General features: G+C 42.5%; 1 protein-coding gene across 1 annotated transcript in view; it reads right to left on the bottom strand.

Moving 5' to 3' along the window:
- Positions 1-22,715, bottom strand: part of pdzrn4 (PDZ domain containing ring finger 4) — a 49,856-nt gene that overhangs the window by 14,552 nt on the left and 12,589 nt on the right. Inside the window, exons 2-3 of the mRNA XM_033614294.2 lie at positions 6,571-6,842; positions 5,055-5,157 (exon numbers count right to left, since the gene is read on the bottom strand). Of these exons, the coding sequence (XP_033470185.1) occupies positions 5,055-5,157; positions 6,571-6,842 (375 nt within the window). The remainder of the gene's footprint in view (positions 1-5,054; positions 5,158-6,570; positions 6,843-22,715) is intronic.

The raw sequence follows: 22,715 nt of genomic DNA, 5'->3' as shown, positions 1-22,715 counted from the left end.
TCACATTTACCACTAACACATATGACAAATGAAGACAATAGGTGGCGTCTTTTACAGCCGCATTAAACATCTGTTTGTAACATTACAGTCTAATATGCACTTAACTGTTACTTCATGTTTCATTCAAAAGAAATTACCGCCGTGCCTAATGTTCACTGGCTCATTGTTTCCACATTGCAGATGATGACATCCTTTCAGCTGCCACTATTTTATAACGACAGTCTTTAAAGTGCGGTGGTGATCATTCAGTCAGCGAGGAAGAGCTTGCAAATGAGAGGTTTCCCATTGATACTGAGCTGTTTTAGCTTCTTTCAAATTTTTTTTCATCTGTCTTGGCGCTACTTGAGCCCCTTTCCAATTGAAAATAACCCACCGACACCACCCTGTCCATCCTCTCATCATAATATGGTCACTTCTGGCTCCAAAAAACTCAAGAGAGCGATAGCCAAAACCCAAGGCTTCAAGACCAATGGGTCAGTCTATGCATCAAACGTGGCACACCAGGAGAAAAAACACAGAAAGACATACTCGTCTGCTGGCAATAGGAAAGGAGTCTATGACCTATTTTTAGCATTTTACCCTGCATTTAATAACCACAATATATTAGCTAATTTTGGTGGTATAAAAAGGCATTGGTCTACACAAAGTAATTTAACAGCACATTAGGGGAGCATGGCCAGTGACGACCTTAACACAAACCAGTTAGTGTGGGCAGGGTGGCAGCTCTGTAGAGCATGACAAAATAACCCCAATGAGGTCAGCAGGGTTACCTTGGATTGGGTTAAAGACTATTGATTTTTAAATGGAAACTTACGTTACTAACTGGGGGTGGGGATTTTGAAATGGGTAGGCATTTAATGGGCAGTGATAAAGATGGTTGGTTGTTCTGTACAATCAAACATAGATCAAAACCTTGTATTGGGCGCTCATGGAGAACAGGAAGCAACGCAGCATATGCAGGAAGGCAATCTAGGCTAGAGTAAAAGCCTGGATATCTTGACCTGTGCTGCATTGGTCTTTCTTCATCTGTGATTCATCAAAAGTTGTACTATGTCGTCTTTATTTTATCTCTTTTTTCTACTTGCACTGACGAATCTCATGCATACTAAAATATTTTGTTTTGACTATTTAAAAGAACCCAGCCTTTGATATCTGGCACCTGTTGGAGATCCATAATTAAGAGTGTTTATTTTGACGACTTTGGCAAGCAGCTAACTGGCTGCTTTTTGGCAGACTGCTGCCACTTCATTAAGAGCACCGTGTAACCTGGTGACCAAACACAGCATTCATTAAAATCTGCCATTATTCAACAGTATTTTGTCTGGGAAGTAAATAACCAAAAAGGGTTGCAACAGTATTTTTCTTATCTGGATATTGGAATTGAAATGGCTTGCTATTCGACTCCGCTTTTTTGTACCCTGACAATCAAAGCATCAATATATGTAACTGTTAGCTCTCACTCATTTTGCTACATCTACCGTCTGCTACTTGGAAATATTGTAGTAGATTTGGCAGAGGTAGCAGTAGTAGCATTATGACAGCAGGAGTACCCATATGGACAGTCAGCTGGAAGTGAAGCTAAACCTGTCAGAAGTAATGTTCCTGGGAATGGCAGCACTATTCTGTTTCATCCGAGAGGAAAGCCGTTCATGTTTCAGTTAGATACACATGGATGGACAGAGGTAAGTGAGGACGGCTGATTTGGTGTGTGTATGTCTGGCTGCTGGGGGTAGACTATATGTGTGTGAGTGTGTGAGTGTTCTAAAGCCGACCTTGCTCCGATACTACTGCTATTACCACACAAGCCCTCCACCCTCATCGCACCCCTGACACACGGCAGAGATTCCTTCCTCCCGGTGACACTGTAAGGTAAGGCCACAGCTGGCAGCTGAGGATTCCTAATGACCCATAGTGCAGTTCACTGAACCAGGAATTGTCTATTAAAGCAGGGAGAACCACAGACAGTAGCAGACGTCACCCATCACTGTCACCTAACATGACCTCAAGGTCCACTGCCTGAGTGGCATGATGCTTCTGATACAATGGAGACACTTGTGGGTACAGAATGTATCTCAATAAGCAAATTTTGATGTGCTTACATGTTAAAGTCAGATGATGAGCAGACTTTAAGTCACTGTATGCAATATTCAGAACATTATTATAGTAGCAAAACACTATTTGCTATGTATAGATATAGTGGAGTAGCATCCACTTCCTGTGTGTGCTTTTGGTATGTGCGAGTCCCTGTGAGAGTTTCACTGGCTAGCTAATTGCTGGCGCTTTGCACTACACTCATACAGCAGTTATTACTAATATCGCCATCCCAGCGCATGGTGGCGGTACAGCGCTATCGCAGAAGCGCAATGCCCACCCTCTAGTTTCCCCAAAGCGCATATGCGTTCCCTAGAATAGCGGAGGAAAGACCTGCCCTACTCACCCGATAGTTCTTTTAACACAGAGATTGTAAGTCTCTTCTTTATGCTTCCTCTGTATTTTTACACAAAACCAAACAATGGCAGCATCATGTCAGTGTGTGATTTTAAACAGCATGCCAGCATCGCCAAACCAAAAGAGGCGTGACAGGGGTGACGTTTACCACAAGCCCTGCCCTCTCACGCGATATATAGATGTCGGCAGCACTTTATAACCCTATATATTAACATGACAATAAAATCCTTTACCGTCCCTGTTATGTGGCGGCTGATCTCATCCTCCACTTGAAGGGTAAGGGGTTCCCGAATCTTATTGTTTTCCAAATTTGCAGGCATTTTCACAGTTCTTTTTCTTTAAGTTAGCTGCTAATTGCTACCAGCTGCTTTTTAAATCTCTCGCAGTGAGTTGCACATATAACACTTCGTCAAAACATCACACCCATCCTGCCCTTGGTCCCGTCCTGCTGGCTGTCCTCTTTACACAGACACTGTTTTGGCACTGCTACAACCTCCTGTGGCAGCATAAAGGCCAGACCACTCATTCAACGATGGCACCTTATATACAGAACAGCAAGGTGGCATAACAGTGCGATATTCTCGCCTTGAACAGACAGTGTAAAAGGGGCTTATAAATGGCTAGTGCACATTTTTGTCATTGTGGTCATTGGTTGTGCAGAGTAAGGCAGGTCATTCCTTTGCTATCCTAGGAAACGCACATTTGCTTCCCCCCTCCATGTTGAGAACCATGTGCAGACAATCCTGCCCCAGACTCTAAGTCATTTACATGCTCTGAATGTCACATAGAGCTCTTTTAATGTTACCTACAGAACATCAGCATGTTAGCATTGTCATCGTGAGCATGTTAGCATGCTAACATTGACACAAAGAAGTGTTGTGCCTAAGTTCGCACTCGAAGAATCACGAGCATGTCTATACATGCAAGGTCATGTAATGCAGCTTTCATTTGTTGTATTGTAAAGAAGCACTCATGGTGCTGTTCCAAACTAGCAATGTAAAGGCGGGTCCATGTCATTGGTCCGACAGCCCATTGGTCCGACATCCCATTAGTCCGACGGTCTGCATTGCTGAACAGCTCCCGGCGGGTGTATTTCTGCCTTGATGGTGCGAGGCGACCGGCTCTGGGTCAGCTGGGAAAGGCTTGAGGCGGAGCAGGCTCACGGCTTATGTGTTTGTCACTTTCTTTTTCATTTTAACCCACACCATGATCTTTTCCTAACCCCAACCAAGTGGTTTTTGTGCCTAAACCTAACCAGACCTTAACCACAGGGCATCATGATGATTTCGGAACGGACTTCGGAACAATGGGTTTAATATGGTCGGAACAATGGGATGTCGGACCAATGGGCAGTTCACTGTAAAGGCTTCCTACTTAAGGCTGAGTTTAGGTTGTGTTGGTGATATTAAATCCTGTCGACCATAAACCAGACTGAAGTCTATAAATACAGTATTGATGACTCATTAAATACAATATATGGCAGATAATCCACCACAATTTAAATAATTTAGTTGATTAGCTCTGTCATGTTGCGCGGTGAATGCTCGCATTTCACCACATAACTGTTCAGCTTAAAGTGGCTGTTTGAAAAGAGGACACATATATTTCTGAAGGACAGAGCCCGATGAAAGGGAAACTAACAGGCTGTGAATGAAAGACAATGGTAATTCAACAGGGAGGCCTTTCAGAGAGGGATTTTCTTTTGCTACGATTATATGAAGAATGGCTTTCCATCTTAAACCCAGGGTCTTTGCTATGCTACGCAGAACAGTCTAGAGGCTAGATGCAGCTCTCACAAGGGGCAGCCAATTTTCCTGCATTATTGTGGTAGACTATTTTTCTTGTATTGTTGTGGGACGTGAGCATCATATGGCAGGGCTATCTCCTGAGACTGTGTGTTACTGACAAAGCAGCTTGGAAATATGAAGCCACAAATAGCCCAACATGCATTTCTATTGCACCAATATTGTGCTGTTCGCATCCAGGGGCTTCATAGGATGCAACATTATAAACATTTGATTCTTCACTGGAAAACTTAATTTAAAATGAAAGGCGGGTAGCACCTATCAAAATATGGCAACATAAACGCACCAGAGGATGGATAATGAATGGTCCAAAATGGAAAGGGTTCATCCTCTGGGGAGCATAAATGTGGTTGGTTAATTCCAATGGCAATTTGCCAGTTGTGTTTTGATATTTCTGCTTTTTAAAACATGATCGTTTGGATATTTTGTGCCTTTGTTGGATAGGCAACAGTAGAGAGATGAAAAGAGAAAGGGGAAAAGATTTCTGCTAACTGCTCACAGCTAACTGTTGCCCAGAAGTTCATGGCAAAAACATCAACATTCCCAGTAAAATCACCAGTGGTTCTGCTAATATTTATTTCATTATAACAAATAACAGTGCTTTATGTAACTTTATTATAACAGTACTTTATTTAACTTAACTGAAACAGTTGCCTACTCCATTAGAGGAGATTTGAAAATATCAAGATATATATTGTGTAACGTGATATATCCTAAAAATATTGCAATATTATTTACAGGGCATATGGCCCAGTCCTACTTTATAGTACACTCATACAGCAGAAAGATGTAAAACGGTACCTCATACTCATACTCTTCAGTTCTCTCCACCTCTGCTGGAGTATTGGACAGGTACTCTGGACATTCATAAAACTCATGCTCCATGGTGTGGATGGAATGACAACTAGGGAGGAAAAAGAAGAAGAGACAGTTGTGTTCAAGATCATAAATATATGCTCGCATATGCGTGCCTTTGTGTTTCATTTGGCTTTTTCTGACAAAATTAAACAAAAAAGGTGCATGATATTAAACAACATAGCAGACCCCTTGTATAAATTATCTCATTTTGCAACAAAAGTCTGAACAAGCAATATAAACATCAACCAATCGCCCCATAAAAGCCATGACCTCTGTAAACTGTCACCATGATAACTACCTCTCCATAATCATTGACCCAGACTGGCAGATTTGTAGTTTTATAGGACAAATTGATTTCATCTACTGCCCTGCTAAAACCCTATAAATAGCCACAGAATGGACGTAGTGCCAGAATGCCCGCTCTATCAGCCCATTGGCTTTTAATCGCCCAGCAAAAGCTCCCCATTAAAGAAAATGGATGTAGCACACAGAAGCAATTATTGCATGCGGGTTTGGCTGCGCATAATGATATCACAGGGACAAAGTACTTAGCTATGCTGGGGGTTTCCACACTATGATACAACTGCTTAATTACTACTGTGAAATGGAAGAAAACAACAAACCTCAGGGAAGCTTCACATTCATTTGGGACTGAAAAGAAGGTATATATCCTGGTTCCAGTTAAGGAGGACCTATTATGCTCATTTTCAGGTTCAAACTTTGTATTTAAAAGTTCCTACTAGAGCATATTAACATGCTTTTATCATCAAAAAAACCCCTTAATTTCCCTCATAACACCTGTATTCACCCTCTGTCTTCAACGTCAGACACTGATGCACAGAGGAGCCTTATCGCAGAGATATGATACACACTGGGCGCATCAGTTGTAGAAGCACCAGGCAACAACCACACTCATTAAATACCATTGCTTTGTCAGTGGACATTGGCGTCAGACACGGACACACAGAGGCAACCTTCGCGGGGATATGATATGCACCGGGTGGCAACTACCGTAATATAATTTGCGATAAAGTCTGTATAGGGTGGGTGGGAGGGATGGTGGATGGGTTGAACGAACTCTGGACTTTCACCCGAGAGCTCGCTGTTTGTTTCTCATGTGAATTTTAAGCCAAACCATGATGGGGTTTTTTTCTAACCTAACCACAAACTAGAAGTATATTTTGAAAAATAAGACGCATGTAACAAGGTGAAATTAACACACTATCCCAGAACGTCCAAAACAGACGCAGGACGGTATCTGGCGTATAACTGTAATGTGTAGGTCCATAAACAAAGCAGCGCTATTTGATAAGTTGGGATGAGACCACCTTGGCCTGTCGCTTCAAGTCCTCCTCCTGAAAAAGCCCAGTCTGCTCATTCATCTCACATTCTGCCATTCATTCTGCTCACATTCAGCTACCTTTCAGTAGATGGAAAACTTGTCTAGCATTGTCCTCACCTGTCAGACAAAAGGAAGGGACAGATGTCAGGGACAGGCGGAGTAGCAGGCCGAAGCTTCGCCAGTGCCATGATGTGCTCGAAGGTGATGTCCGTTTGCGTGCAAACATCCACCACACACACGTCCTGTGGTGTGCCACTGTGGTTGTGTGCAACAGCAGCCGTGGCTCTGGTGGGGGTTCGCCGCAGAACCTGGACAACGATTGGGTCTCGCCTGATGGCCTCCACCACTGCCTCCTCATGGTCGACCTTGGAGAAGTTGCGCCCATTCACCTGTATGGTGTGAGGAGACCAAATCATTAGGACACCATGTCCTCGTTTATGTTACATTTTATGGTAAAAAGATGCAAACTGAATTCTTTTCCACTGTCTGAATTCTGTCTCTACAAAGAGGAGAAAAGTAAGCGGAAGAAGTTTTTTTCAAACCCTCATTTATCCAAGGACAATCTGACAGACGTGCATGCTCTTTTCAGCAACGACCTGCTTCACATTCACACCTGGGAGCCTCACAGTACTTTTACACGTCTCCACAGTTAGGCACTGAATAGCTTCCAGTAAAGCAACCACAAGTTAAGTGCTTTTATAAAGGGCACTTCAGCAGTAATTCTTGATGGAGGGTGCATATTGCATATTCTCCCTTGTTTTTCCCTACGCGGAACACTTTCCCAGCAGGTTCAGATATTTTAACTGCTGACCAGCTATTCACAAATGGGCTTTTCTAACCTCTTGGCTGCTGCCAATTTACAGAGACTGTATAATGTACTAGAGTGCAGCATTTGCTGAAGAAGAAAAACTCTTTAATGAGCTCATTTTATCTCATTCTGTTTTGCACCAATATTCTTCCCCCAATCAATCTTACTCAAATGCATTATTTACATTGCAGTCCCACCATTAAGCCCATTAGACATAGAATAGTAAAAATACTGATTTAAGCAAATGAGCAGCAAAGTGGGGAGCAGCAGTGGGGGGAGACCGTGCTCCATGGGGAGCGTCAGTTTTAGCAAGCAGTGCCTACTTAATTTGCAAGATCAGAAAAGGTTGAGCCACAAGGGAACCAGTGGAGAAGAGATGTCATACTGACAGCTGTCAGTGTGAAAACACACACACACACACACACACACACACACACACACACCCACACCCCTATGCTTTTAAGTGTAACCCAATTAGTTTAACCTCCGTGTGCCAAAGCTGTGCTCAAGTTCATTTTCACATCCTGAAATTGATTGTTTGCATTGATTTCAGGTGTCAAAGCGTTTGTCGAGCATCATTATTAGGAGAACAAATTAACAAAATGGATGCCTACATTCTAAATCAGTGGTTCCCAACTGGTCCAGCCACGGGGTCCAGATTTCTCCTTAGTCGTTAGTTCGAGGTCCACATAGTTTATTATACTCAGTGTCATATTTGCGTTCGGCCATGTCGTCAAGCTAGCTGTCTCTGTTAAGTAGCCGTCTGTAGTTCAATCACTCTACAGCAGGAAATGGCACTGCTAAATAAAAGCTCTGTGCTGGAAATTTACTGCACTTAAAATTAAAGTGTGCATTTTTACAAACTTGACATGTTCATGAGTCGCTTGTGGTCTATTTGGAATGGACCCATGGCCCACCAATTGGGAACTGTACACTGTTCATGCGTTTTCCTATGATAAGTGATGCACCAAAAGTCTTACATATCATACATAATCGTAAGCTGATAATTCATGCACAACCCACATATTTGGGAAGGCTATGATCATGTGACCAATGTACTGACGGGAGTAAAGAATAAAGAAGGAAGGGGTAGTGAATGGGTCACAAAACATAGGACTTTCCCCAGGAGACAGATGTTCACAACTGTGAGCTTTGAGACATTTTAAGGTACGTCGTCACCATATTTCTTCACTTGCCTAAACCTAAAATAACCTCTGTAACTCTACGTTAAGTACATAACATGATGTCATTAGTGGGGCTGTAATTCATGGGATATCATGCGAACCATTGTGCGTGTATTTTAAAGGATATGAGTTGTTGTATGAGGATATGTTGTTTAGCTTGGTGAAAGGACTAAGGAGCAGCAAATTGGAAATCATGTTGACAGCATTATAGTTTTCTTGTTGTCATGTCGCTGCTACAGCTTGCAAGTGTTAAGTGGCCATCAGTCCACATCCTACTGCCATCTGCAGCTATGACAGCAATTAACTTGTGGCTGCATCAAACCTGTGACCTCTCTCATGTTTTTGCCACATAAAAGTTCTCCTCCACACACATTAACTGCATATTATCGTCCTGTCTGAACCTATGTCCATCTCCGAGAAAGTGCAGAGAAAGTTCCACAGAATTTTTGAGTTGTAATGAGGTCCAGATGGACACATTAATCTCCAATCAGAGCGAATGCTCTGGAAAGCAGGAAGTGATTGTGCGGCTACACCTGCCAGTGTGTTTACCTGCTGTTGTTCCTCTATTCAATCTGCCTGTTGATGAGCTAACTGGGGGCTGATTAATAGCCAGCAGATGTGACAAAGACTGGGGATAATGGCTCAGAACGTGCAGGTTTTTATGTGTGTGTGTGTATGTGTTTGTGTGCAGCACACATTTTGTACATCATATACGGCGAATTTACAAAGCATTAGGGGTAATTAAGCCACAAATGAGGAGATAAAGAGGAGTAGACAAGTTAGAGATGCGTTTTAGAGCTTTGAGATGGTTGAGATGTGAATTGGGCAAAATGGCTCACAATCAGAATCATTTACATTTTGCTTTTCTTTATGTTCACACACAGTACGCTTTAAATAAGTATGCAACGACTCTATATTTCTTATAGTTGTTTAGTCATTCAATAAACCTTCTGTGACATAAACATTCTCCTTTTATTTTATTGAAATATCCTCATTTTCTCTTCTATCATCTTTTTTCTTCACAATTTCCTATTATTGTTTGCTCATGCAAAGACTGTTTCCCCACAGGGATTCAAGTGTGATTTAGTCATATTGTGGGATCTTCCTTTCTATCTGTATGTGCGTGTGAGTGGGTAAGCATGCACCGAAGCTACCCATACGTGCAAATACGACACCGAAACGTGTAGGTGTGCGGATTCCATCAATATCAAACAGTAATTCCATTTTGATTACAAGTTCCCTTTCTCATCACTCAACTGCGCTCCCATGACCAAGCTGACAGAGAGACAATATCCGCTCATTACATCATCTGATATAACCCATAAAAGCTTGCGGGAGAACACTAAAAATAGTGTGAGTTCGCGGTAGTCCATAGGGATGGCCGTAATGAACCAACAATATAGCGCAGCCTTCATATACCTCTCAAGTTAAAGGTTACCATTGCCAATAAAAATGGTTCCCAGTAGCCCTAAACCAAGGCTTCTTGTCTGTCCAAACACTCTTCCTTTAAAGGTTAAGGTTCAAAGTGGTGTGTTACACTTTGGGAGGACAAAAGATGTATACCTCGTGTGCTTGTGTGTGTGTGTGTGTGTCATCACTGATCTACAGGCGGCAGTGAAAAATGTCATTTGCTTGTTATCTGCCCACTTTGTAGTGTTTGTTATCGCTACCTGAGACACTTGTTTTTTGTCTTTCCCATCTATACAGGCTTACACAGGCAGAACGTTTTGAACAAAGGGTTAGAAGGTTAACACAGTTTGACTAGTTGGCTAAATACCTGAATATTATAAATATAAAAGAAATGGTTTGTATAAAAAATGTCGCAGATCTCATATGAACAGTCTCTTGGGCGCAGTGCAAACGACTGATTTAAACTGTGGCCAAGTATGACTTGCCCTGCGGTGTTCAGACCTGATGCATACTGTACCAGAGTAGACAAGTGTACTCGGATCCAGGCTTGGGTCCCTTATGTGAAAGCTAGATGACAGTCACTGTTGCTCTTATATACAAATGATTGTTTTGGGGGTGAAATATTCTTTGACTTAGCAATCGCTCACCCCGTGTTACCTTGAGTTTATCAAGACAACTTAATTTTGGCTAGCACGGTGGTGCAAGGTGGTGCGGTGAAACAAGAGGGTTTCTGGTTTCCAGGGTGGGGGGTTCGGACCTTGGGGTGAAGGAGCCCTTCTGTGTGGAGTTTGCATGTTCTCCCCACGTCAGCGTGGGATTTCTCCAGCTATTCCGGCTTTCCCCCACAGTCCAAAGACATGCAGGTTAATTGGTAACTCAAATATAGAAAGATTTTGAGTCTGGCCCTCACTGACACACCCGTCCTACCCAAGGGACGGCACTAAATGCCGCTGCACGCAATTGGACAGCACGGTAGCCATCAGAGCAAAAAACAAGGTGACGTATTCATTGCACTAAGCCCCATTGGTTTGCTGACCAGTGGGGCTTTTGCCATATCCCGTCGGCAAAACAGCAAAAATGTCCTTCCTGGAAAAGAAGGCTTCTAGGGCAGTCTTCTGTTCCTCTCTCAAGGAAAAAGATGTGTAGTTGGCTTAGCGTTTCTTCCCAAGCTAAACTGAATGGACGCGGCCCTTCGGCAGCTGCCATCTTGGCTGTTTACTTTTCGACTCCTACGGCACAATGACTAATACTTAGGAAAATGCAGACACATTTCACATTCATCTCTACCTAAGGCTATCTGTGGCTATCTCAGATAGCTCTTTTGTCAGATAGCAGGTATACTCAACTTGCTTTGCGAGGACCACTTTTGCAATGTGACAGGAGACTAGGGACCATTTAATAAAAAAAACATTAACAGTATTTATCAGTAAATATAACAAATTAATTTGTGTTTTAATCCTTTCCACATCTGCTGTCCTTACTCGTCTTTGCTAAGAAGTAAATCCAGTTGCATCAGGTATACATACAGGTCAGGTGTTTGCAGGGGCTTTAAGGATTTAAGGACGTGTGGGGCTCGGAGGATCCTCCAGACCCCTTAACAGATGTCCAGGGGATCCTAAGCTGGCACTTTTTGACACCAAGTGGGAGCCACCTGGCACCCTACTGCGAGCTAGATTTGGCCTGAGTATCAGTGTCATATCGCTATCTTGCTTTTGCTGTTTGGTCTTTGGAACCTGAAATTTTACTACCTGCTATTTCTATTTGTTCAGCGTAATTTATACGATAAAACAAATTTCAAAAGGTTAGATTTTGCTGTCAACTCAGTTTTGACCAAATATTGTGGGTCTTTATGGCAGAAAAATGTGGTGGCAACCTTAATTCACACCACTGTCTCCTCTAAGCTCAGTGCCATATTTGAATATTCTCTGACATTTTCCTTCTTGACACAGCTCTGCCAAGACTTTTAAGGTCAAGCAGACAGCACAGAGCGAGTCTCCGCTACCAGCTATTAATGTCACATTTCGCTGCCTGTGATGCACCAATTACACACATCATTGACTATGAGGGGTTACTAGCAGACCATGGTGCAGAAATGACTGGTACATGTGTTGAGACAGGGTTGAAAGTAGCACAGTGAAAGCCAATCAGCACGAGGCCTGAGGCTTTGAGTATGCTCAAGAGGGGGCTCGTCATGTCAACCTTTAAATGTGTCACAGGGCTGAATAAGTCGACCACTAAGATGGCTAATGTTGTTTCCACTTTTGAATACAAACAAGCGTGATAAGGAAAGTCCAGAGATAACTGTTTGTGTGTGTGTGTGTGTGTGTGTCCATGTGAATGGGTGTGTTTGCTGCCCACAGATAAGAGCGTGACTGAAACCACTCAACCTCACAGCTAAATCTGACAGATATGGTGTCATTGTGAGCAAATGGAAGCAGACACACACACACACAGTTTAAACATTACATCAGCTCCCTGCAGACTGAAAACAGCTCTACAATGCAGTTGTTTGCATTAGCCATGTTTGACTGAATAATGGCAGTATCTCAGATTGAATAGGCTTACAATGGGCCAGGAAACAATAAGCTGCCTGGAGAGACCCCCTGCCTATTCAACACCGGCCTTGTCTGCCTCGAAGGAGACACTCAACCCCAGCAGCAAGCTTTCTTCCATAAATCCCCTAGATCATGATTTTCAGCTCAATACAAGTAAGATTGGTTTTACATTGAAATTGGCATATTGTGATGAGTGAGGAAGCGCAGGTGGCGTCCTCCAATAATCTGTCAAATCTCATTTCTCTTCCTCCTCTAGCTGCATTGAGATGATTCAGGAGGCCGCTCTCGTGTGGCGAGGGCTCCCTGTCATAAATGTCTCATTTTAATAATAAAAGTCTCTGACATGCAATATCACCTAGTGCAGCAGAGGCAAAGGAAGATGATGGTTTCATAAATTTGAGTGGCAGGCTGTGCAAGTGGTGGGCCATGCTCGGTCAACTGAATCATATTGACCCTTGTCTTGTGTGGGATGAGAATACCATGATGCTACTGATGCGTACGTGACAAGCACACAGGGTGAGCTAGCAAAACAGAACAGACAGGGTGGAAATAAACCTGTTCTCCCAGTCTTTGTTTTCATACTGTGTCTTTCCAAAACATTCTACTATACTACCAACCAGAGTGCAACATTATATAATAGATCTAAGCTATTTGCAAGTGCTCAATTAAGGATTTAGAGGCAAATTAGGCAGCTAACTTGGTTAGCATGTTGCCCCCTAAGTAGCTCCCTGTGCAGATATCATAACCATCAAATGGGGTTTTGGTTATTGAGTTCATGAAAATGTGTGGTATTCACAACCTCTTCAGTGGAAATTTCTTGAAAGCTCCTAGTTCACAAGTTGTGACTTGTTTGCTGACGTTTTCAGAAATGGCGATGGACCATGGACGTTACGTTTTCGGCGGATGGTACGTAACGCTTTTAAGGATCATTTATACTCCCTTTATATCCAAAAAAACATGCAGTTTCAAACGTTGTAAACATCTCTGCCCTCCATACTTCCATGTGTCCTTTACGGTGGCATAGATATAGCCAATAGATGGCACTAGAGGGCAGAGTCAAAAGTTTCACACAACAACAAACAAGGTGATGGTAGATGAGGTCATGATCAGTGTTGGGGCAAGGACGCGTTACAGTAATAATATTACTTTTTCCAGTAACTAATTACTGATGAGATTTCAGTAATACTGTTACAGTTACTCCCAAAATCAAGCAATTACGTAACAACTGACTTGAAATACAATAGTCACGTCAGCGGACTCATTTCCGTAATCGTAGCGCTGTGCAGGCACGTCACAAAGCACCTAGCTAGTTTGGAAGATGGAAACGATTACCTTAGCGCCTGGGAATATTCCCATGACTTTGATTTTGTCGGGAGGAAAGATGACAAGAACACTGCTGCTGCAGGTAGTCGGACCAAAACTCCTTCCACTGCAAAAAACACATCCCTACACCTCCGCACTCAAATACCTTTCACGACTGACAGCACAACAACGTGAAGCTACCGATTTGTTTTGTTACGCCTTTATTTTGATTCGATAGGGACGATTGCTAATTTTCAGCTGTTGTCCCGAGATGGGCATTCGTCCATATTCATCAGTTTTCAGAAAACATCCACAAATACGGACAAAATAAATGCGGATTATGGACAAACGGCTCCATCGGTCTCCGTCTCTAACATTGAGCATGAATGAGCCCTTACAGTGGTGTGAACTCGCCTGTCTCAGCTTGACTCAAGCCGGCTGGTGGTGTCATCTACTATCAGCTTGTCAAGTTGCCAATGGCTGGTTTTAGAAACGTAAAGCACAACACCTGTTTGAACAAGCTCATGGTTAAGTCCGCCGGCCAGGTCTGTCTTCTGTCTTTACATTCCCGTGGTTGTTGAATCGGCTGTCGGTCTCCTTCCTCACAGTAAGTTGGTGTCAGATGGTGGGTTGCTCCCACTCATCAGTGTGCTCTGGTTATTTAAACTATTGTGGCATATTTATTATGAACACGTTCCATCTGAAGCTCAGGTCGAAAGAAAGTATCTCACCATTGGGCGTCCATGCTTTCCAGAGCGGATGCACGGGGAAGCATTTACATCGGAGGTCAGGAATACCGACTCGAAATTATGGACTCAGTCAAAGAACTTTTGTTTGTTTTGCAAGATGCCATGCTACTTCTCCAGATAGTAGACATCAGTGAAGTTTAGTTCCTTATGACTTTTTAAATTGTGCTCAGAGGTCAGAGAGTTTAAAAACAACAACTCTGATATTACCTCTCACTTACGGTACAATTACAGCACCTGGCATTTCAAAAGAGATCGAGAATCCCATAGCTTTGTGTAAGATGTGGCTGAGAGTGGCTAAAATATATAATTCACTACAATTACAGCCAATTTCAAACTGAGCATGGTGACTTTCTGAGGTAAATGACTGCTGTTGTGCTGTGATGTGACTCATGTGAACCTATATTTATCCACCAGGAACGAACTGAGAGGAGCAAGGAGAGTTCATCAGCACCTCATTGCAGACACCTATATCTGAGTCAGAATCATTTTAACCACAGGTAACTCTTCTCCTAAATGTGCCACTGTCCTCAGGTTTTTAAAAGATTCACTTCAGGAATAGAAATTCCTGACTCAACTTTAAAAGTGCATGGGGAGTTGGTGAGATTTCACCTCTGTTTTGTATCTTCAGCTTGGCTTGTTCGTCTTTCCCAATCCCAAACTGTTCACTATGCATTGTAACGCTCTGCTGTTTTACATTTCTGTATCGCACCAATTAATCAAAGTGACAAGGTATTTAATGAGAGGCAATTAGAGTGTTAACCAAAATGCAAATCAGATGGGGAGAGAGTGGGGAAGGGGGTAGGAGAGATGTGTGTTTGTGTTGGTAGCGGTAGTGGCGTGCATATGTGTGTGTTTGTTGTGTGTGTGAGTGATAAGCTATGGCAACGGGTTCAAGGAGAATTGGCTCAGTGCTCTTATTAGGATCCTTATTCACCGAATACCGTTCAGCTCTTCCTGCCTGTGTTTATGTGCTCGTCTGCACCCATGATTGCATCTATGTACGCTCCTGCGAGCGTCTGTACAAGTTGTAATGAGTGTCCTTCACAGATTTTCACAGACATGGGCTCCTGCACAACAGGCAAAAACAAGCAATTAGTTCTGCATGGAGGAGGGCTGCATGACAACATGAAACGTGGATTAAATAGCTGCTGTCAGGACGGATGTTTAGTAGCCCGCTCAGGTCAATCCCTTCTACATCACACAGTATCTGTGTGCGGTAGATTAGACCGTGGTTTCGCTTGGATTCGCTCTTCACAGCGCTGGCTTATTTTAGCTTTTAGATCTTTGCTTCAGAGCGAGCGTTAAAAGTTAAAAATGTATGAACTTGTAGCAAAAGAGTGGCGTGCTTCTAATGTTTTGCAGCAACAACAGAGACCAGTGCTTCCCACATGTGCCTGTTCAGTAATATCTGCTAAAATAGCAGGCTGGTGTACTGTCCTTCAACTGGTTATCCTGCATTCAAGCCCCTAATCATGAAGCATTGGCACTGCTGAAGTGTCCTTCAACGAGACAGACTTTGCTGCTCTGCAGCTGATCATATGCTGTTGCATTGCAATGGAGGGCTAAAGCAAAAGATTGTTTCCTACATGTCCCAGAATTACTGCACACAATCACTATATCTAGAACTCCATTTTGCACCAATGACCCCTTGAAAACCTATGATGTCTTGTTTCTACAATCTCCCTATGCCCATTGTCCCCCATAAAATTAAGGTTAGGATCACAGCTCCTCTTTGCTACAATAACCACCTCCAAGATAACAAGCTACACCCTGAAAATGGCAAGTTTGACACAGATTTGGATCGTGTAATCAGGCATGCCTGATTTGTTCTTTCAGTGAACTGTTGTAAGGATCGACTAGATTAGCACAACTTGAGAACGCACCTTGGGAAAACCCAGACTCCCGTCTCGCAGGACTCTCATGCCCCTGATGTTGATCCGTTTTCTGACATAGCCAGTCACAGTTAATTTACCACATCTTTTTACCCAAGCAGCGGCCAGTGACATTGACTTCAATGATGTACCTATCCGTTCCATTTCACACAAGCTTCTTTGATATCTTCGTAATAATGTTCTGCAAGAGCCACATACAACTATCAGATCTGCTGAGCTCCTCCAGAGCTTAGGTACAGTCAGGCTTCACCTCTGGCGCAACGATTATCAAATTATTCTCTTTGTCTATCAGTAAAAGTTGAATCACACAGTCGACATACGTCTGTTACTGTTTTTTGGTGGTGTTTTCTTTTGCGAAAAAAATCTAGCCATTTTAATGACAGGGCTTGCCTCCCCATGTGCAAATGTTCCACCAAAACAAGTTTCCCCCGACACTATTGTTCAAGGACACCATCGCTACACCCCTAGCATAGAGCCGCCCAAGACGATTGTGACTGGTTCTGAGAAATACAAACAAGCCAGAGCATTTTTTTCCCCCTTTAGCACATGTGCTTCCAGAACTTTCTCGCCCTATGAGCGCTGTGGAAATAGCTATGGCTACATGAGGCTACATCTTAAAAGCTTTTCGTCTATATTTTGTGAGTTAGCCGAACTACAAACTGAACTGTTTGCTGTCATGTGGAAAAAAGAGTGAAATAAAACAAGTAATGCATTCCAATATTTTTTATCAAAATGATGCAAACAGTGGCAGATCTTCCTACAGATCATAGGTGCCAACTGGGGGTGAGGATGGGGAGTGGCCAAAATCACCCCACCCTTTTCTTTGACATTAAAAGAGAGACAATAAAATGTCACCCTTGGATGGAGTACTAATTGGACTATATAACCTCCTCAAAAATGTATGTTTACTCATGATCTTTTGTGGCAGCATGTGTATGTCTCTCTTGTCTTAAAAAATGACTGATGTATTTTTTATATAATCTTATTACTTCTTCCATTTCTTTCATTCTCCCGTCTATGAAAAGGTTTTCTTTGTCTTGCTGTCAAGGCATTTATTTCCCCTTTTGTCTGTCATTGTCTGTGTAAGTCAGCCCATTTCTTTTAGATTCAGTATGTAAAAACACTGTATATTGCCATAGCACGTTTAAAACAGACAGTACATCACTTTCGATTTTTCTACCTGTGTTTCTGAGGGTGTCTCAAGGGTTTTCTCTCCTCTAGCTCTTCACATGTCTATCTTTTCCCAGCCCCGGCATGACAACAGCAGCGGTAGAAACAGGCACGCAGACATCAGAGACTGCTGACTTGTGACTGTCATTCCAAGCAGCCATTTCTGATGTAAGTGGGGGGAAATCAAAGGTTATCATCTGTCAGCAAACGCATTAAGAACCATCTCATTTCCTGCTCTTTGTACCACTTCCACATGCAAGGCGGGCTTCCTTTCAATTAGGCTTCATGAATACAGATAATACCCACTGGTAAAACCTTGGAATGATTTGTCTTGTATTTGGCTTTTTGGAATTACAATATGAGTATTTTATTTTATGCATAAGACAGCCACAACAGCCTAAGTGCCAGTGATACTTAAAGGTGGAAAAAAGCCTTCTATTGTGTTATCGCTGAGGTAATTGAAGGCAAATGAAACCCAATTAAAAGATTCAGAATAAAAGCCCAATCGCAAGAGTCAAGAGGTTTGCTTCACACCGCCTGGTTTAATCCACAGTCTTATTCAACATCTATTGTAGCCTGGTAGTTTTCTTCATTTTTGCTCATAAAATGACAAATGCCTTCTGCCTGGTGGGCTCATACATCATGGCAGGGCCAACACGTCTGTGTTTAACTAATAGACTCTGTGTCCTCAAGCAGCCGTGGATGGCACGGGTTATGACAAACTGCATCAACAAGACATTCATTACCCTCAACATCCTAGCAACCAAATCACAATTACCCTGATCCACGAGTGAGCATACAACCCCGCTGCCACACTCCTACTCCTCGCACGCCATGTCAGCGATGCATAAATTAGCCTTCTTTTGTCACACTGGGGGGTTGGCGGGTTCGAGAATTAGCTCAGTTTGTTTTGCGTGTGATGAGACGGGGTGCTCTGATGGCAGATGACTGCAAAACTTCTTCACGGACAAATCAATAGACACTTTCATTCTCACTCTGTGTGCGTCTGTCCACATGAATGTGTGTGTGTGTGTGTGTGTGTTGTGTGTTTGGGGATGTTTTTGTGTACGTTTTACGCATGTATGCTTGTATGTGTGTGTTTATGTGCATCCATGCAGATAGTTGTCATGATTGACTAATGTACTTGGCCGGCGCTGTGCCAGGACTCTATTGTTGTGCTGTGCCCTCCCCACAGTCATTAGATCACCATTAATCTCTCATCTGCCATTAAAACAACAGCCAGCGAGCCGGGCTGAACAATACAGTGGCTTCCTCCAGCCCCTCGACACACACTTGCAAAGAGTTTGAATTAGGCTCTCGGGGGTCACCGATTAGACCCACATAATTCATCCAAACAGCTGAGTTCACAAAGAGGTTATGTGTTACTCCTCTATATGGGGAAGCTGAACATATACACACATCATACATTCTCCATCCAAGCATGCCATCTATTCCTGTACTGTATTTAACTGAAGAGCAAGACTGGTGATATGCTTACTGTCTTCAAATTCCATTAAAAAAATGATAAATGACATGATCATACTAACAAGTGTAGATGCGTGGAGTACTTTAGTTTATTTCTCCGTTCTATAGACCTTCATTGTTGTCCAAAAAGAAGTGTAAAAACTCATTAATGAGCTACTAGATGACTCATTCTTCCGTCACCATGATCAGGGCATTTTTAGAACCAGGAAACTATATATTTGTGACCCATTTTTAACGATTTTCATTAGTGGGAACCAACGGGCATGGGGTTGAGTGCCAAAGTAACCCAATTGCAAGAAAAACTGTTGGCACTGAACGTTCGCAAACCATGGATACTCTACATAATGTAGTGGATATTTTGAAACTTCACGTTTCAACAATGCTGTGGTTAATGTGCGGTTGGGTTTTAACACAGAACCCACTGAGTTATGGATAGGAAAAGACCATGATTTGACTTCAAATATCCTGTTTTGGTGGCCAAATCCCAGCAGGAAAAGCAGCAACAACAGCTTTTTATGGCACTATCCCCACTGAAACGTCACTATAAAACACTCATAAATGGAGCCTAAAAAGCCAACGGAGGAACACAGATGGGCTCTTACAAAACACCCATGTTTTGAGTATACAAATCTGGTTTTGTTGTTTGTTGGCCTCAAACAGTGGTTCGCAGCTTGACCGGCTGTCCGCCGTCCCCTTCGCCTCCCAATGACAAATTCAGCTCATGTATTATGTCACTTTAGAGATGATATGATCAGTATGATATGTATAAAATGTACAGATGAAACATTTGTGGTTTGCAGAAACATATAATGCCAACCCTTTCTTTTGGTTACTGGGCTGGCCGAAGACAGGATAGGGAAAGTACTGGGAAATGGACTGGATGGGTGGACAATGGATACACCTGATTATTTACATTATTCACATTAGCTATGTAGTGCATCAGAAATTGCCACTTGAAATTCCGAATTTACCAAAAATGAAAGTTGTTTTGGGAGGAAAAAAAAGCAAGTGTTTGTTCATTTTTGTTTAATTTAGTTCAGCAGTTAATGCATTGCGACTTTTAGATGTGGCAAAGGCTCTTTAAAAATCCCATTCAGTTTCTGCTGCCCTTGTTTCCATTGTTCTGGGTCTAAGCAACAGCAGTGCTGTGGGTAAACCATACAGACACACTAGCAGGGGTTTAACGGGTTCATGAAAGTGACACCACACGCGAACACCAGTGAAGAGACGGACAGAGGTAGTACTGAGACCAACTGAATGCTTGTAGACTCATAACTATGTAACAAAAAAACAAAAAAAATCAGAGTTAATAATCTTTTTTTTTTTTCAATCTTTGAATTAAAACATGAAACGAGAAGAGAGAGAAATTTAAAACTGTTCAAGTCTTTATTGAGCACAGTCTTGCTATGAATCTTTGTTATTCATATGAGCGCAGACTGGTTCAAGGCAAAATGAGCAAGCTCCGGATGCAGGGGCATAATTAGCAAAACATGCTAAAGCTTGGAAAGTGAAAACACTTTACTGGGGAGCAGGAAAATTAAAGATTTATGTGCTGCTTTTTGCATAAAATTAAGTATTTTTTTAAGAAGCCTGTAAAGTGTGAACTTTCCATTTGCCCCTCCTCCCGCCAAACCTTTGCCTTTTTCATTTTAAAGTGATGCATGTTTATGCTCACTGGAAGCACCTAACCCATTAGCATTATTCATAACATGAAGCTTCCCCAGTACGCCCCTTTGGTGGAGAAGAAAAACGACCTCACACTCCACTGACTGTGAGCGGGCGAGAAGAGCTCTTCCTGTGATGAAAAATACCTTCATCCAAAAGCATGGTTGGTTAGTTAACGGAGACACGCACTGTGGTGCAATTTACCCCTCATACGACCTGCCTCAATCAAGACCGACTGTATTCACAGTTTCAGGTCGGTGACTTGAAGTCTATAATGTGACTGAGTGAATGGCTAATCACATCTGCCACCAACGTATTATTAGTGTGACGATGATTAGCAACTGTGCTTAGGTAATTTTCAGACCTTATCGCAGACCGACTCTTTAAATTAAATCACTGTTCGCTCAAAATACAATTTTTAACTTCCTGAGGCTCACATCTAGTTTTTTTCTGAAGGGAAATATTCAACCATGTACCCAGATAAGAACGTTTTTGGTTTTTAAATGCCCAGACACACCAAACCAACATCAAAGAACTAGTGGCGAGGAAGGCCAAATGTTGCTTCACCTAATGCCGCCTGTTTCTCACCCCAAAGTTGCACTTGAACACACCACAAAGACTACAGCCAACACTGCTTTGGAGAGGAAATAACTATTCATACCAGCAGGTGGCGGTAGTCTATATTCGTCATTCATAAAGGGAAACCAGAAGACTGATAGAACGGATTCAAGATGCTAGTTAGCCAATTAGCACTTTAACAACACAACCCGATGTTGAAAGAACAAAGGATATTTACAGTGCGCTAGGGAACTATAACAAACCATTTCAGACAGTCTCTGCTAAAAAAAAAGATCCCTCAACTGCTAAAACTAATTTTACCTAATACAAAGAGTTTGATTCGTTCTCACTTCCTTTTTACTGAAGTCATTTATTTGCTTTCCTCACTTCCAATCAGAGTGGTTTCACTCACCAACAGGCTCTGGCAGGTCCAATTCCAATTCAACATGCAAAAAAATAGCCAACAAGGGCTTACTAGGGCCAACGGTGCGGGACACACTGCAAAAACTAGGGCGACAAGCAATCATTGATGACCCAACATTGACCAACAGCCAACCGCTGGCTTGGTGTGTCAGGGCCCAATAGTTAAAGGGATAGCTACATCTGTGCTGTCTTTAAAGCTACCAGACCCTTTTGACAAAAACAGTAATTTTACCTCGCTGAAAATGGGAGTTGCTGCTCTACCACTGCCTCGATTAGCTAGATAGTTTATGTTATTGTGTGACTTCGGTGAATTTGAACTAACCATTTAAATCACCAAGGTAAATATAGCATACATTGAAACTGACATTGATTTTTTTTATATACATTTTGCTGCTGCCACCGTCCACAGCAGTACATTGCCAACCTGTTCTCATCCTCAGGTCTTCAAATAACCAATTCTTTGTTACGCCTCTCACCATGTGATAATGACGCCAAAGACACCCTTTAGTTTCTTTATGTAGATGTACGAGGCTTCCATCTGACTCCAATGTAAACCCATCCCAGTACCTGTTGCTGAGAGCAACTTACGTTGTATAAAGAATGAGGAGTTCTACAGTAGTAGTTGACCAGTTTGTACCCCATGTGAAAAAAAAGTCAGCATTGTTTAAACATAACGTTGCGTAATTTATATATGGTCGTCATTATAACCTTTTTGTTTTTTGAGTGGAAATTTGGGCTTTTAACCAGGCTCAAGCCCAAAATTGCTGCCTTGGTTTGGGCTCCGGTTGGGCCTGGACAGAAGCTACGCAGGGTCATGTAGGGTCAGGCCTGAATTTTTTTGGGCCCAGTCAACACAGAAGAGTCACCCTAATACATGTCCTCAAACTACCAACAAAGACCCATCCACTGTGCTTGGGCCACTCTCTATCCTGAGGGCATTTCCCATATCAACACAAGGCTTATGGTTACACCCCGCGCTAAATGTAATCATGACCCCCCCCCCCCCAACTCTGCAGATGGTTTAGTGTTATTCTATCTGTAACTGGACTCGATGCCTGGCT

Source organism: Epinephelus lanceolatus, chromosome 23, assembly GCF_041903045.1.
Source record: "Epinephelus lanceolatus isolate andai-2023 chromosome 23, ASM4190304v1, whole genome shotgun sequence".
NCBI classification, from domain to species: Eukaryota; Metazoa; Chordata; class Actinopteri; order Perciformes; family Serranidae; genus Epinephelus; species Epinephelus lanceolatus.
The sequence above is the reverse complement of the archived record's forward strand: the minus strand, read 5'-3'. Positions and strand labels throughout refer to the sequence as shown.